The 17,369-nt window shown below is 38.5% G+C and overlaps 1 protein-coding gene across 1 annotated transcript in view; it reads right to left on the reverse strand.

Moving 5' to 3' along the window:
• Nucleotides 1-17,369, reverse strand: part of diaph3 (diaphanous-related formin 3) — a 215,609-nt gene that overhangs the window by 115,605 nt on the left and 82,635 nt on the right. Inside the window, 2 exon segments of the mRNA XM_056735197.1 lie at nucleotides 14,591-14,705; nucleotides 16,147-16,417. Coding sequence (XP_056591175.1) covers nucleotides 14,591-14,705; nucleotides 16,147-16,417 — 386 coding nt within the window.

Here is a 17,369-nt window from a genome sequence, read left to right on the forward strand (position 1 = left end):
GAGAGCGTACAAAAGTTGTACCTCTCCCAAGAGAGACATTTTTCGTCTTCTGTTTGGAGTTGATTGTATCCAACTCTCAAAGCACAGAAATACAATCGCCTTCATTAATTATTGAGTCCAGATTGCCATTAAAATGAAGGTACTTAATTCAAGCTAGGTCAAGGTCTTTCAGCAGAAAAGTATTACTCTGTAAGTTTAAATAAAAGACTTTTGAAATGCAACCAACACAAATGACTACATTAAAAATCTGAACAACATATAACCTTGAAGATGGCAAACTCTGCCAGTAAGAACACACACACATATCACATACGGATCAGATCATAGTTTAGATTGCCGTAAGATAGACCTCCCTTCTGTTCACAAGACAACATATATCATGTTCGTAATATCTGCAGTTTCATACAGCTTTTATCAGAAATTAGGTGTGTGTTTAAGTGTGTGTCAGTGTCTTTGTGCACATTTGTTTATAAGGACCCAACCAGCCCCTAATGTCATGGTGATGTAGTGCTTAATTTTGATCACAAACAATGCTCTCTATTCATACCAATGCCTTCGGTGCCTCTGAAATAGTGTGAGCTAGGGAATAAAAGTCTAATTCTTCTCTTCGAGAAGAGAAGGCCAAGCAGTGGCAACACATCCATAACGCACAGACGGTCCTCTCTGCTAGAGTTCCCGCTCATGTATTATCTGTGTTTTATGGGAAAATTGCTTTATGAGAGATATGAGATTTGATCAAAAGCAAAAGAAGCTAATGTAGGTTTTCAGTTATAGGTTATGGTCAGTAATAACAATGCAGGTTCTCAGCATGGATACATAGAAAGCGTGTGTGTGTTTACAAAAAGAACTGTGGAAAGAAAAGAATAACATTCCCTCCTCTTATCTCACTTTCCCTTCTTTACGGGCCTCAATTCGCTCTGATGGTCTTGTTTCTGGTAATTGCGGGGCTGATGGGATAGACCATTAGAGAGACTTGGAGCTGTTGCCATAAGAGTAAAATAAATTCTCATGATACTACATTTTTTACTTCTAAAAGATGATGTAATTCTATGTGAAATGGTTCAATTAAAAACAGTTATGCTAACCCTTGTTATAAAAGGGATAGTTTGTTCAAAAACTAAAATTATGTCATTATTAACTCGCCTTCAGATTGTTAAAAACCTGTATACATTTATTTATTCTGCTAAACAGACAAGAAGATATTTTGAAGAATGTCAGCAACCAAACAGGTCTCATCCCCCATTGACTAGCATAGTATTTTTTTCCCCACTATGGCATTAAATTGGGGATGAGATCTGTTTGGTTACTTGCATTTTTCCAGAAATCATTACAGATAGTTCATCATAAGAAATATTTTTTTTCGAGGTTTGGACCAAAATTTCCAGGTGAAATGTACCTTAAATTGGAGTTATTGGATTTAATATGGATTTTTGCTTTTTCTGCTCTAAAGCAATACGAAGTTCAACCACAATAACAAACAATCATTGTCAAAATTTAGAGATGCACCGATGTACTCGTAAAAATACACTGATACCCAAGTCGGATACCTCATGTGACATAACTGGCAGAACTGACTGAAATTTGTTGTGAAATATGCTTTGAAAGTTTGTGACAAGCACATACAATTATAATTTTTTTAATAATGTGTTAAAGGTGGAGTTGTTTGTAATTATGAAGCTTGCGTCAGTATCGGCGAGTAAAACAATTATCTGTACTCGTACTCGTGTTTTAAAAACGGTATTTATTTGTTCATCTCTATCAAAATGTTATACAGACTTAATTTGCTTTTAAGTAGCCTAAGTAGCTTTTTGATTATTTGCCAAAAAAATTTTATTCACCTCCATGGTCCTGGTGACATCAGGCAGAGCAAACTTATTTTTGACAAATATTTGCTTATTAATTATGTATTAGATTGTATTAAAAAAACAAATAAGGTCAATTTTAAGTTTTCCTGAGATAAAAAAACAGCCAAAAAAATGTATCTTCTCCAGTATTTAAGTTGGCAAGGAAGACCTCAAATACTCCCTCTTGTGATGTCTCCCAAGCATCAGAACTCACCCTCCAGCCACATTTTTCTAGACCAGAATGTACACAGAAAAAGAGACGGACAGAAAGAGAGACATATAAAGAAGATCAGTGGCAGAGCATCTTTCACTCCATTCTCTAAACTGCACTAGGCCCAATAAAATGCACAAAAATACTTTTAGATAACAGACAGATATCAAAAGGACTTCAAATAAGTTTTCCTGGTGTTTTCACCTCGTAAAATATAAAACAAAATCTCTTTTGACATTCCAATAAAGAGTAAGAGTCTTCAACTCCAGAATTTACAACTCCAATATCTATCAGAAGAGACTATCATGAAGCTACAGCAAATGAAAGACGGAAAAATTACCTTAAAAGAGCAAAGACAAGACGAGCAGCATATTATAAATTCATATTTTCCTTTTATACACTAGATGACACATGCAGAGTTGAATTCTAAAGTTATCTGAGGTTGAGATGAGCGTGCGGTGCGCGCACGCGTTCGCAACAGTAGCTCAGCAGAACGTCAAAATTAACAAAGTGGAAAGGGCGCATTTCATTTTAATGAGCATGGAAATTGGAAATCAACAGCCTTCCCTGAGGCTACACATACAGTCCTGGGTGTGAGGAGTAGTATTGATTTACTGTACAGGCTACAATTATCCCTCCCATTTATTAAGAGTCTATGCCCTCTGCTGGTCTTCAGAGAGCCAGAGAGAGAGAGAGAGAGAGAGACAGGGAGAGAAAGACAGAGCTTTAATGCTGTTGCTTTTATATAACTTTATATGTCTTTTGACAACATTATGCTCTACGTTTTCTTTCATTTACATCATCAAGTAGTAGTCAGATGCACAACAGGCACTTATGAACAAACTTCTGGAACACAAAATATCACAGCAAGTCTAAATCATGCACCAGGGTCGGAAAATGTCTAAAAAAAGGCCAAACAATCAAAACGATTTGAAAGATTGAATGATGAATTGATAAATGAATAGCTTAAAAATAAGAGCGAGAAATAAAGAGAAGGTTAAAGAGGTAAAATGATCCGTCTCATTTCTCCGCTGCAGGGAAATATCAAATATTAACACTGCACCGTTTGGACAGCTACAGCGTCATGACCCAAGATTAACTTTTAAATAATGTTTAAACATGCTTAATATTTCAGCAGCTCGGCTATTAAGAGAGCTGTTCTTTCAAAGCACCCAAAAATAAAATTGTGCAATGATTTTCCTGCTTTTTTTAATCATTATCCAGAGACTGAAAGTCTAGGTCTGACATTCACTTGATCACTACAAGAGCGAACAAGAACCCTACAGGTACACAGACTATTAACATTTAAGAGGTAATATCTCATTTCATTTCACCGTGTAGCCTGAAGTACACTTGATGATATTAGTCAAAAACGGTGACAAACACTCTTTTCTTTCAGTGTAAATCTATATATTTAATTTCAAAAGATCTCGTTCCTCACGATAAGACCCTTTCTTTCCATCCAACAACTTTTCTTACCAATAAACAGACGTGCACCGAAAACAAACAGCAGATTACCATGAAAGTGCGAGAAATGGCCGTATCGTGTGAAAATGACACAGCTTTCCTACGCGTTTACAAAACACTCTTTCACTGCTGAATTTCACCTAACAGTCATATGAGCTACAGATTGCGTTTCTAAATAAACATACATATGAAATGTACTCCACAATATACTCAACATAAGAGTAATGTAAATGACTGACTCCTAACCTACCACATGCCATAAAAGAGCAAAGCACTGCGTTTACAATCGAGAGCTGCAAATGTATGCTTATGCAAATCTTGGTGTGATTGCCATTTGTGACTTCCGCCGGCTTTTCAGCGAACCTGTGAATTACTGAAAGGGAACATTGTTTAACACATTCAAATAGTCTGCGGTGCACAATAAATGATGGTGTTATAGACGAACACTTCAGCATCAGAAGCAGATCGAATGCACACATTTTACACCTTGAGCGCACGGTGATGTCGCATGTGCAGCTAGTGTCAGATACTTTATTTACATTTAATCATCTTTTTAGATGCTTTTATCTAAAGCGACTTACAAATTGGGAACTACATGGGCTGAGGTCAGTCAGCCGTATCAGTGTTAAAACCTCATTACTCCATTTTCTTTCTTTCTTTCTAACAAAACGAAAACTACTCGACGAGAACTAATACGGTCATTTATCCATCCACACTCGCTTGCCCACGCACTGCACTTGTGTCCATCATTATGGACCCTCATCAAACGCTTTTCTTCCCTTTCAAATGCTGGGTATTAGTCACGGACACAAAAGTAGTCCCAGCGCGAAACAAAAACAGGCGTCTCGGTAAATCCATTAAAGCAAATGAGACAAACAAGAATTCATATGCACCCATGCAACAAAGGCCTGTAAGCAGATGTGCGAGTAAAGCAGTCCGGTAAGAGCAGCGGACCGTTTGGTCGTGCTGTGTCTCTGTCAGACTTTATCACAAAGCGAACGAGGGAATAATAGCTGGATCTGTACTTTCGGTCTCGTCCGGCACTAGAGAACACAACAGGCAGTGTTTCAAAGACACAGATTATTCTTCTACACACTTTTTTAACACAAACTATTGATTGACTAAACAAGCATGTCACACTTCCATCGTATTCTCTTGAGTTCTACATGGTTCTGGTAATTCTGCAGTGTAGTGGTATTGGGGCAGGTGTCTGATGGTCTATCAGGTTACAGAAGGTGTATGAATGATCTGTGATCTGTAAATGACTCTGAGTGCAGTCATCTCTCACTATTAAGAGATGCAATGGCTCAAACTCAGTCAAAGCAATTACGCATGGAATAATTTCATGCAGTTAATTTTGTGTTGCAGATCTACACATACATACAAACTCGCACCAACATGAAAACCCAATTGACAGTATTAATGGCAAGCATGCATATGTATGTTAACAAGGTGTTTTCACAGCACAGATCTAATGTAGCAGACATGAACAACTCTCTGACTATAAATGAATGCGTGACTTTGAGGCTCTTATCCATTTAAAGCATCTTCAAAACTGGATCAGTTGCAGTGTCTTCTATCGGTTTCGCAGGCCAAAATCCTGTAATTACAGGCTTAGAGAAAGCCAGGTGTGAGAGTGAGTCTATATAAAGGCAATGTTCAATCATATGCCTCTTCAGACTGCATTAGCACTGAACCCTCAGCCGGCAGGTCTCAGAAAGGAAGCAGAGCAAGATGTGGAGACGGATGCAAATGAACAACATCATGTGGGTGCCGGGTGAAAAGGTGTGTAGAGATTCATTATTGAGAAAAGAAAGAAAGGAGGAGAGTAAAAGCCCTGCTTCCATGATTGTAAGCCTAACAAAGAACTATGGCTGTCAAATGATTAATCGCGATTAAATCTCATCCGGAAGAAAATTTTGTGTTCACCTAATATGCATCTGTGCACCATGAGTATTGTATTTATAGACACATCCACATACATATTTAGGAAATATTTACATCTATTTCTTTACATTTACCAATTATTAAAAATGTCAATGATATTTAAATTATATAAATATAAAAAAAAAATATATATACTTCTTAAATATATTAAGAGTTTGGTTTCCCAAATGAGACAACTTTATTAAAATCAAGTTGTTTATTGTGCATTCAAATTAATATCAAACAAACTGCAGTTGGTTTGTTTTGATTTAAGCTATAACTCAAAAAACATGATAACATAAAAAAACATGATTTTTGAAAAACTCAAACTTGAGTTACTCCTTATTGAACCAAACTCTTCATATGTATGTGTATGTCTTTATTAATACAATATTAATATGCACAGTACACAGAGATATAGGATATATATACACAAACTTTTATTCTGGATGCGATTAATCGTTTGACAGATCTAAAACTTGCATTACAATGAATACTATTAGGAAAGAATGATTAAAGAATTGCATAATCAATGACAGACATTTTAAGAATACTGATTATAAAAATATCTCTATATGTAGGTATAATTCCAGTGGATGAAAATTTCTGTATTTGTTGTCACATATAATTTAATAGTAAACATTATATTTTTGCTACAGTATATATAAATTCATGATTCATCACTAAAAGACAAAGATTTATGAAATAACGAAAAGAAAAAGTAGACTTCCTGTACCGAAATGGTTGACAAGAAAGATCGCAGCAGAATAGTTCACTATTCATAAAAAAAGATGAATGCCCAGAAACACTAAGAACAGAGGAATGATGAAAGAGACAGACATGTACCATCCCTATGATCTAGGAAACAGAGCTCTATGCCAAACAACAGCAATCACACACACACCGCGAGAAGCATACAGTACATTAGGACATCATTGAGGCTTCTGCTCGTTTAGACCTGGACTATTTTATCCTGGAACCATTTTGTTAGGATTATACAAAAGTATGTACGGGTTCTCTTCTATTCCTGAAAACACAATGAATACACATACACCCACATCTAATGTCTCATGAGTGACTTGCAGTCATAATCTATTCAGAAAACACTGTATGTGTGCTTGCTTTATGATATTTAAATGAGCAAAAATGCTGATGTCACAGTACATAAAATATTCTATATGCCTTTTCTGTGAGCAAGGCTTACAAATGACCTTCAATGTAACCGTGCATGACAAATCTGGAGGTTCTCTCACCTAATCGCCAATTCTTTTCACATCCCATAATCTCAATAAGGACGGATGTGAGAGGGCCATCGCCAGGGTAACCTGAGTTTAGCAAAAGCCTTGCAAACTCAGCACAAGCTTTGAGTTGTTTGTTCCTGCCGCCCAGTTACAGTTCCTCATTTCAGTGGATTTTATGGATTCAGTGGATAACAATCCAGAGGGTGAACAGCACCAGCAGTGGGGTGCATTTGAGTTTTACTCCCCGTGTATCTCCCTCGCACACAGCAATACTCAGCTTGGCCTATTTGATGTTAATGAGAGCTTTATCACGTCAAGCTTTACACAGAACAGGAAGTGACATGGCAGCTATGCATTCTCGGGGCATAAGAGGAGGGATAAACCTAAACCCGTGTGTGTATCTATAGCTCTGCAGTGAAAATGAGGGATAGAAACTGAACGGTGTGGTTCGATAAATAAACGACTGCAGATATGCTTAACATGTCGTGCTGGATAAATGTGATAAAATAAAGGCTTTTATCTAATACTGTTCTGTGTACACTACACATGCACAAATATCTGAACAGAGTGTAGGCCCATAGATTTGGCATTCCCCTCCTGAGTGCTTAATCCCATTCTGAAGAAAAATAATTTGGTTACATAGGAATGACAACGAGATTCTACAATTGAATGAACTCTAGAAAAATTCAGGAAATGACAACCGCTTTTACATTCGAGCTGCATAGTGTGTGCAGAACCAAACGAAATATTGAATTGCTAATGCAGAGATGCCACTCATTAAGGTAAATGACAACTTGCATGAAATAATCTCTCTAACAGTAGTATTATTTTGTCATCTTTTCTCAGTTATCCGGATGCACAGGTACGCACTAACTATATAAACACTTACATAAAGTTACTGACAGCAACCTGAGAGAACGTGCCGAATGCATCCCACAGACAATAAATCATATGTAGCATTGTGCCGTTAAGAACTTTCATTTAACAATACATTACATCAGTCTCAACTCTATAGTCTTCATACAACACAACCTGGTAAAGTTTCTGAAAAATAACACAACCTCACCAGCTAGACCTACTTCACACTATTTCATCCACTATTACACAACACAGAACATCACTTCCCACCTTCTGGTGGTTTTGTTTCAGGTTACAGTCTGGCAGTTTCCGTAGTTTGTTATTAGGACAACAGTACCACCACAGAAGCAGTCCCCTGGGACACCCCACCAGCCATTCGCCACGGCAACAGAGCCTCCGTACCTGTTCCCAAAGGACAGGGCAGCATCTGGAGCGGTGGGTGTAGAACAGATTTGGCCTCTGCAGATGTTATCTACTCGCTGGGGCTACAACACCTGTGCTCACACTCTCTCATACACACACAAAGCAGGCGAGACAGATGACATACATACAAAGTCACAGATAGCAAACACAGACTGAACACCTGCTCACTTGCTCATTTAAGTCAATGGGGCAGCAGCTAAAACCATCTAACAAGAGGGACAAGCTCACCTCGGTTAAAAGTTTCTGGCTTACAAAATCCAGACAACAAATAAGCAATTAAAAGCAACAGAAACAACATTGTTAAAATACTTGCACTCTTTTCTTCCTGCTATTATTTCTAGGATAAGCAGAAAACTGATGCCTCAAACGTGAACATTTTAAATAGAGAAAGTGTCTGATTTCAAATAAAAATGTGACCATGGTTCTCATTTGGCTGTCTGAAAAACATTGTTAGCATTGTAAATAAAATTGCTTTGTGCGTGCTTTCATTTATTTTATTTCTAATTTATTTCCTTTTTGTGTGTCGGATTCAAGCCTTTCTTCTGTATTGTATGATTATTGTAAGACGATTGGAACTAAAAGATTTCAAAAACCTGAAGAGCGTATTGTGTCATTCGGATTTAAATAAAGCAATGGGAGATTCACACAAAAAAGGGCAATGTGAGTTTTTGACATCAGCAATAGGGCTGTGACAGTGACAGTTTTTTTACAATCGGGGTAATGGACAAATTAACCACGGTAGTGCGGTGGTTGGGAAATATAGACCTTTTTTAAATACTTTTTGCAATATGATATCTGAAAAAAAATTGGATGAAACATCCGTCCATGTTTAATGTGCAAATCCATCAGTGAAACGGCACACTACAACATATAAAACATTTAATAAGCAACAGTAAATAATGAAAACCTAAATAATGTAAGAAAGTTATTGCTTGCTGCAGTGACAATTCAGTCAGTCTCGTATTAACCCTTACAGTCCTCAACAGTTCCATTTGAAATAAACAGTTTAGACATAGCTTGGCTTTCCTATTAAGATTGTTATAAAAACATATTTAACCCGTTAATGGAAAACTACATGTTGCAATTGTCCAGATTAAGATGTGTACAGCTGCACTAAATGCACGTTCAGAAGATGTGCTCCGAGTGAAAATGAATACTGTCCCTCTGCAACCACGTGCGATCCGATTTTATGTATCTGTCCTTTTAACAACAAGATCCATTGTAGAACCCGCAGAATAACCTGTTTTGCCGTGCAGGCCCGCGCTCGAACACACCAACAGAAAAGTTTGCCAATCATTTCCCTGTTAATGTAAAATCTTTAAATAAAACCACCCACAACTGAAAGTCTACAAATAGCAATCCCTATCATAACTGTCATTTTCATTACATAACGTTATATTTGTCACAGTGACGTGCACTACAGCCGGTGGTGGTGCGGTTGTCACAGCTATCGTCACTGCCCTAATAAGCAATCCAAAGATTATAAACAAGACATTTTTTCCATGTTCATTTCAATGAAATTTTGATAAAATTTTCATTTCTAATGTGACGATCCCTTAAAAGAGAAATGTGCTGGCTAAAGTCTCAAAATCTAATTCTGAAATAATGAGTATCAAATTTAATTGCAAGTATTAATTTCACAATGAATTCCCTCTTTGATACTCAATTGATGTTAAAGTTATCAAGATTATATTTTCAGGCAATGATCTTTACATTTTATATGATAATTGTATGTAGAAATCATGACCTCGTGTGGGTTTTCACAGACAAGGTCACAAAAAATAGAATCCTTATGTTTTTGTGATATGTACGTAAAACAGCACTGTGAGCACAGAATATCAAAACAAAATCAAACAAGAGGCTATATCTAAAACCCTTCAAAATTGACTTCAATGTTGATTATTTCAAGTTCTAATGTGACTTGGACACTAACACCTTTCACTTAAACTGCCAACATCAATGAGAAAAACAAGGAATCTGATGAATAATCTCAGCAAGTTGTGCGAAACTGCAAACTTGAGTATCAGGGTTACAGATTGCAGAGCATGTTTTTGTTTCTGGGCCCAATTCCAGCAATCACTCAATGGTCCAGCAAAGGCCTAAATCATTGTGATAGAGGGATGATGAAAGTCAGAGGCAGGGAAAGCTTCCTCTAATAAGCCACCGTTGGTGATTGTTTTCTTTCTGTGCTGCTTTGACGCAAGAAGGATAAGCCAAATAACAGGACTCCAACTGACTTCCGACTGTAACATCAAGTATCCGTTCAATCACAGCATTCTTCATTTCAGGGACGAACACAATCATGCTGGAGAACAACAAAACCGCAGCGGTGAAATCAGGTAGAAGTCTTGATTCGTCTGTTTAATGTTTAATTGAGCTCCAGATGTCTATGCACTTAAGGGAAATTAGGTGAGCTTGTAAAACGGGATGAAGAGCAGCGTGAGAGGTATGCCGTCCGGACATGACAAGGGAGCTTGGAGGATTCAAAACATTAACTTCTCCCCTTAAAAATGAAATGAATAAACAACACAAGTGCAAAAGCACTCACTGTGGCTCTTGTGAAAGGAGTCGGTGAGGATTCTATGAGTGAGATGTGAAAGAGCTGAAATAGGTCCCTGGGTGACCTGTAACATTAAGTGCTTGTTTCTTTAAGAGAAAACTTGATTCTGATTGTCATGACTTCTGTAATCACGTCAGGGAGCACAACGCTCTCAGCCAGGACTAAAGCGAAGCAGAATATGACAGGTTGTCTTCATTTCTCAAGGACTGGAGAACATATGACTGACAGCACCAAATCCTGCTTCGGTTTACAGACACAGCTCTGTCTGTACTGCCCCGTCTAGGCACCTAGACAAAGATGTAAGCAAAAGCTTTGATTTGTTAAGGCAAGGTGTGTAAAACTTGGAAACAGAACACATAATATGAACAGACATTGCTGCTCATGACCTTAACCACCATCATGTCTATTGTTATGGTGGCAAGTGCACTTACAGGTAGTGTCACAGTCAATTGTGAATAATATTCTAGGACATGAAAAACCAAACGCTGACTTCAACAGACAGCAGAGAAGTTAATGCACTGCCAGTCATTTTTCATTGTCTGATCCAAAGCACCCATGGCACAAACTGTACAAACAGACCTTTACTATTAGGGATGTGTTACATCTGAAGGACTGACTCCGATTGACCTTACAGCAATCGTTCTCTAAAATGTACAAACTTGCTTAATTTGTCCTGCATATCCTGTTTGACTTTTTTGCTCAATGCAAACTAACAAAACAAAATAATTTAATGATTGCCCAGGTGGTTAAATTAGGCCAATTACATAATTTTCTACACGGTCAGACAATGGTTAAATAAAAAAGATGACTTCTGTCAGCTTTTCATAACTCCTTCGCAATTTTCACAAGAATTTACACCAAAATTACAGAATTATTATTTCTATAAAATGAGTCATGACATGCTGCGATTCTATTGAATTCAACCAACCGGACATTCTTATAATTTTGTTCTTTTGTGTTCTGAAAAAGTTAGTCATTGGCTTTTGTCTTTATACTCAGAATAGCTGGAGTTTCCCACCAGACAGATTCATACAATACAAAAAATGCCATCCCAGAGCATTCGCTAGATTGTCTCCAGAAGCACAGGCAATAGCTAAAACGGTCTTAGCACCAGTTACACTAGATGTAGGGCTTCTCTTACAATTAAAAAACACTTCAGGGCTTGACATTAAGCATTCTCATGTGGTTGTCCTTCGGACAAGTCAATTTGTTCCATAACTGTGGCCCCTGCTACCTTTTGACTTCTTTTTCTGAGGAACAGTCAACAACGACTGTTTTCCTGATCTAAATGCTGGTGTGTAAGACCCTAAGAGATCACTAACATATCAGATCACAGGGCTGTACGTTAACTTTGTTTGCACATAGTACTGGTGCTACAGAGGCCAAACAGTTGTAGCACAAGTACAAAACATCTGTTGTCATCATGAAAAAAATATGCAAGTTCATCACATGAATAGGCAGGTAACTGACAAACTACATTAATGTTACATACAGACGGATAAAGCGGCCATATTATTTTTAGTTTACCTAAATTTGTTTTATTTCTAAATAATAAAGTCCGTGTATTTAAGATTTTACTATACAATAGAGGTATATTTGTTCACATAAATTACTGTAGTATACTATAGTGTTATTTATTATAGTAAACTGCAGTAAAAATGCCTATATACTACAAGGTTTTGAGCATTACTATAGTATACTACAGTGTTAAATAGTGGAAATAGTTTATCGATGTGGGTACCCTTCAACTGTCAGCCTGTTGTCATTGTTCCATTTCAAAATGCTTTCAAATGTTTTATACATCCAATCAAATCACAGACAAAGACAAAAGACACGCCCACTATTTTTCTAATTTGAAATCCCATTTTACTCTGAAATGCTTCAAAATACGGAAGTAAAAACAATCGTTCCAGTTCATGGGGACTTTAAAAACATCGGCTATCTATTTAAAGTTTTTCATAAACTTTTGAAACTAAAGTTCAAAAGACAGAAAAATAAACAAATGTATGAAATAGCTGAGGGGAAATTTGAATGGGGAAGATGAACTTTGTTTACCTGACAGAGCTGAAGTTGATGCATGTTTGCACAACTAAAGTCTGATTTGCAGGCGTGTAAAATATGCTGCTTCACCTCCTCATATGCATTATCATTTTTTAAATCTGACAGCCTTGTAAAACACGCTTTCACAATTTGCCCTATTGAGGCTAGACAACTTAAACTGTGCATAATTCAAGGATCGGTCGCATAACATCGTCCCTGTGGGCACAGAGAGAAGCAAACGCAGAGTGTATGAGAGAGAGAGAGAGAGAGAGAGAGAGAGAGAGAGAGAAAGAAAGATGTCTGCATAAAAGGCTGGGGTGGTGACAGGTAGACAATTCTGATATGAATAATTGAAAACAAAATCAGGCAACATGACTAAACAATTGAATACAAGATGAATGCGAATAAATCATCAAAAAGGAAGAGTAAAAGTGAGAGAGGGAGAGAGAGAGAGACATCTTAATTTTCTTGTGGCTGTAACTGTGTTTAAATGACTAAATCCATGGTGCGAAATTAATGTCTGATGTGTCCAATTTCGTTTAGTTTGATGTATGTGGGCTGAATTGCAGAAACCGAGTACTACCTGCATGAGTCAACACCCCTGATAAAACTGTGAAGAGAAAATGTAAACGTCAATCTGCAAGTGTGAAAAGCGCATATGTGACCCTGTATCACAGGAAATTTGAGGTAAAAGCAAATGTTTTGAGGAACACCGAGAAAGATATTTGGAAGAATGTTAGCAATTTTTAGTTCTGGAAACATCCCTGACTACCACTGTAGAAAAAATTCAATGGTAGTCAAAAGTGCCCCAGAACTGTTTGTTTTCCTAAATTCTTCAAAATATCCCATTTTGTGTTCAACAGAATATTTTGAAACAGTCCGAATCAAAACCAAAGATACCGACAATCGGGATGGCATTTTTGATCATATTTCATTTCGAGTACTGGACAGGTTTGAAAAACAAGTACTCGATTAATTTGGGGCGGGGCATTTGAGGGGGCAGGGCATGTCCCTCGTGTTGACAATTAATAGATTTTAATAAACTATGACAAGATGGAGTAAAAAATTAAATCATCACTGTTAAATTATAAAAAATTCGCCATCAATGTTCTTGTAAATATAGTAAAGGGAAAGTGTTTTGACTCCATTCTCATGAACTTAGGCGCATGTTTACGTGGCGCTTGCGGAGCAGAAGCATACTAGCTTTGCTCAGCGAGCGCTACGCGAGCTCAGCTTCCATGGGGACGGCTTGAAACGCTCGTCCTCCTCCGCAAGCGCTACGCGAGTTCAGCTTACATGGGAATAGATTGAAAACGCTCACCTAGCCGTGTGAATAAAACACTAGAGCCCCTTATAAACAGACATTATGTGCCCACTGGATGCAGCGCAAGAGACACAACAAAAGCTTTTCTTTTTGCTTTGCCACGTTGCTTCGCGCTGCCCACATGTGGTGTATACAGAGTGTAAGATGATAACGAATCAAACTTCTAGTAGATTTGTTTTCTATGAAGCTGCACATTTTGCACTTGACTGTATTTGCGTCAAGTTTATCAAAGTAAAATAAGGCATTGCTGTGCGACTTGGACCGCAAACTCTCGCAACGCTACCAATCAAATCTCTGGGTACCACTCAAATTCCCAGCATACCAATCAGAAAGAAAGAATAAAAATGTATTTATAGACCCAAACGATCATTGATCGTCGCTGTAGCATCCGGGTACTCGTGCCCATCCCTAACCAACACAACTTTTCCCAAATCTCAACCAGGGCATCAGTAGTCCAGAGAAAGTGTTTTCAACACATCTATTCCACTCACATCCTGCCACACAGGAAGATCACAACTCCATTGATTTATCCTATCCTCAGTACCAACTGCAGACAAAAAGCCCTGCTGAGTACATAAACCCGTCATCCACAACAGCGCTCAAATGCTCAAAATGTTTAATGCATTCAACACATGTTGCTATCAAATTGTTGCTAGTAGAAAGTGTTTGCGCGCAAAATTGTTAATATGGACTGACCGGCTTTCTGTGTGCTGAAGGTGAGGGCCAGTCTGCTGAGAACCTCATTGTTCTCGTAACGATCCTCACTGACGGTGATCCAAAAACAGCTCTCGGACATCTCCTGGGGTGAGATCTACACAGAAACAGACAAACAGTTGAAGGAAAATCTCGGTCTAACATCATCATGACACCTCGTGGGAGGTCAGAATGCTGGAGTTGCTAAGCAACGTGAGGTACCATCCACAAAACGAAGGCTTATGAAAAAGTAAAGAGGAAACCTATTCAAATATTCATAAATGGGTTCTATAGCTGATTTTTATTTAGTTTTTTAGCATGTCAGTGCATGTGACAGCTGAATGCAGCCCTGAAGAGGCTTATTTCAGTCATGTCAACAAATGAAAATGCATTGGCAAGATTTCTAGTCAAACAAAACTATACCAGGACAACGCAAGAGCACGCACATGTACACAGAATCCATAGTGACATAAGAATTGTCGTAAGTAAATTTCGCTCATGTTTAAAGATTCAGCCTAGTGCTAAGATGTGGTATGATCAGTTTAATGGAGTGGTTTTGTGTAGATAAAGGGCTGGGATAAAGACTGAAAGGGTAATCAATGAGACTCGCTGAGCTAATGAACAGAGCTCACACTCCTGCCAAATACCTGTGCCAATAACAGCTCTTCAAACCTCCTCCATGAGGACACGTTGAAGGAAATCAAAAAAGTCAAGAATGCACTGGACACATGTCTGAAGAGTACCTGCTCGGTGTAATTGATTAACCGTTGCTTCCGAAATTATGTGAACACGCATTACTGTGCTCATCCCACAACCAGCCCATCCAAAGGGTACTAGGTGGCATTTCCCACGATGCAGCAGCTGTCTCATCTTTGTTTTAAAGATGCAAAGCTCTTGTTAATGAGTGATAAAAGTTTTGGGTCAGGAGCCATGAATACTGCATGGCACTGGCATCTAAAGCAGCTGTTTAAAAAACTCATAAGAGCCTCTTTGTGTCCGCATAATGGCTAATTACAAACAGGTTTTAAATGAGTTGAAGCATATGGCGAAGTCTTCAAAACATCTGTATGATGGTGGAAAAAGAGACAGGGATTAAATATTAATCGTAATGTTATAAACTAATACCACTCTATAGACGGCGCACGGCAACATCTGCCGAGAAACAAGTGTGGGCACTCGTACAATAAAGTGTGATCTGTCAAGGTAGAATGGGTTGGAGCAACTTTTTTGTGTTAATGACGGCTGGCAACAAACAGCAACAAGCAAACAGCAGAAGTTATCTCCACAGTTGCGAACATCTGTGCTTTTATGTGGCTGTTTGGTACTGTGTGTTCAATGCCAAAGAAGAATTCTGCTCAATTGGGGTTTAAGGGAATAAAAGTTTGAGAAAATGAAACTATAGAAAGTTGCTGCTGGTAGAAGTGAACAATAAAAGAAAGTTAAATAAATGAGCTGGAATATTGACAGACCGAAAAAAAGAGATTAGTAGAAATGGCAAATACGATTATTTGTTTAGCATCAGGTTGAGTCAGGTTGAGGTCTGAAGCATCAGATGTTACCTTGGACCAGTTGAGGCGCTTCGTGGAAGTTTCAGGCTTGAATTCCTTCTTGGGTCTCAGGCCGAAAGGCAACATTTGTTGGTTGGAGGCAGCTGCCAGGCCAAGCAGACCCAGAGGAGGAGGAGGCGGAGGCATCCCGGGCATGGAGGCACAGCTGGGAGGCGGCGGTGGAGGTGGAGGAGGTGGGGGAACTGGAGCCCCAGAAAGAGAGGGCGGAGGAGGTGGGGCGAAGTGGAAATGAGGATGAGCCGGTTGAAGACAAGGCCTGGATCTGCGTCGAAGGTAAGACCCCTGGACCTCCCCCGAACTGTAAAAACATGACATGTAAAGTAAAACACAAGTCAATAATTATGGCACAAGGTTGCAAACTCATATCCTTGTAAGCAAACTTTGAAGCTTATGTGCTAAAAAAATGCATTTGCAGTAACAGTTCACTTCTAGGTAGTTGCTGAGATATAAGGCTGTTTTGTTGTGATATGACAGACAGTTTACACATCTATAAAGTGTAAAGTTTTATCTATAGAGACATATAGACTTGTCCATCCAGTTTTATTTAGGTAGGCAAGTAAATTTAATAGATTTAAAGACCATAACCCTTCCTCCACACACCTCCACGTCAAACCTCCATCAAACCAGTAGACAAAACAAGTACGATGCACAACTCTAAAGTATCCACTCCATTCACTGTGAATAGCAAACAGCTGCAATAAGAGGATTTATTGAACAAGTAGATGCTCTAATTCAAAATGAGTACATGCTGGCCTGCAGATAATTTACCAGCTAAGAGTCAGCATGACTGACGGTCCTGTATACGTGGAGAATTGACTGCGTGATTACGATTTGCGGGGCTGCAAACGATCGCAACCCAAAGAGATGGATCAGCTTAACAGCCTGCACTCCAAACGTTCGTTCGCTCATCGGCAACCATTATTTAAGAATTGATCCGCTCTATCGAAGGTGGCCCGGTGAGCCCAAAAGCAATTGATCAAACAAACTGTTCAGTTGATGCCCTATTTGTCATGTCAATGTGAGTGGTTTGGAGATCTGCGCAGCTCTGTAAAACAAAGGAGCTCCTGTCTAGAGACTCAAGTCTTAAAGAGCGAGAAAGAGAAAGCTTGACACCAATGCCTTGTGTTCCTAGGACACTCGGATGAACTTAAAGGCTACTCACAACATACATCCACTAAAATCGTCTTGTCAGAAGTTGATTACATACATTGTTA

This window comes from Triplophysa dalaica, chromosome 21, assembly GCF_015846415.1.
Source record: "Triplophysa dalaica isolate WHDGS20190420 chromosome 21, ASM1584641v1, whole genome shotgun sequence".
Taxonomy (NCBI): Eukaryota; Metazoa; Chordata; class Actinopteri; order Cypriniformes; family Nemacheilidae; genus Triplophysa; species Triplophysa dalaica.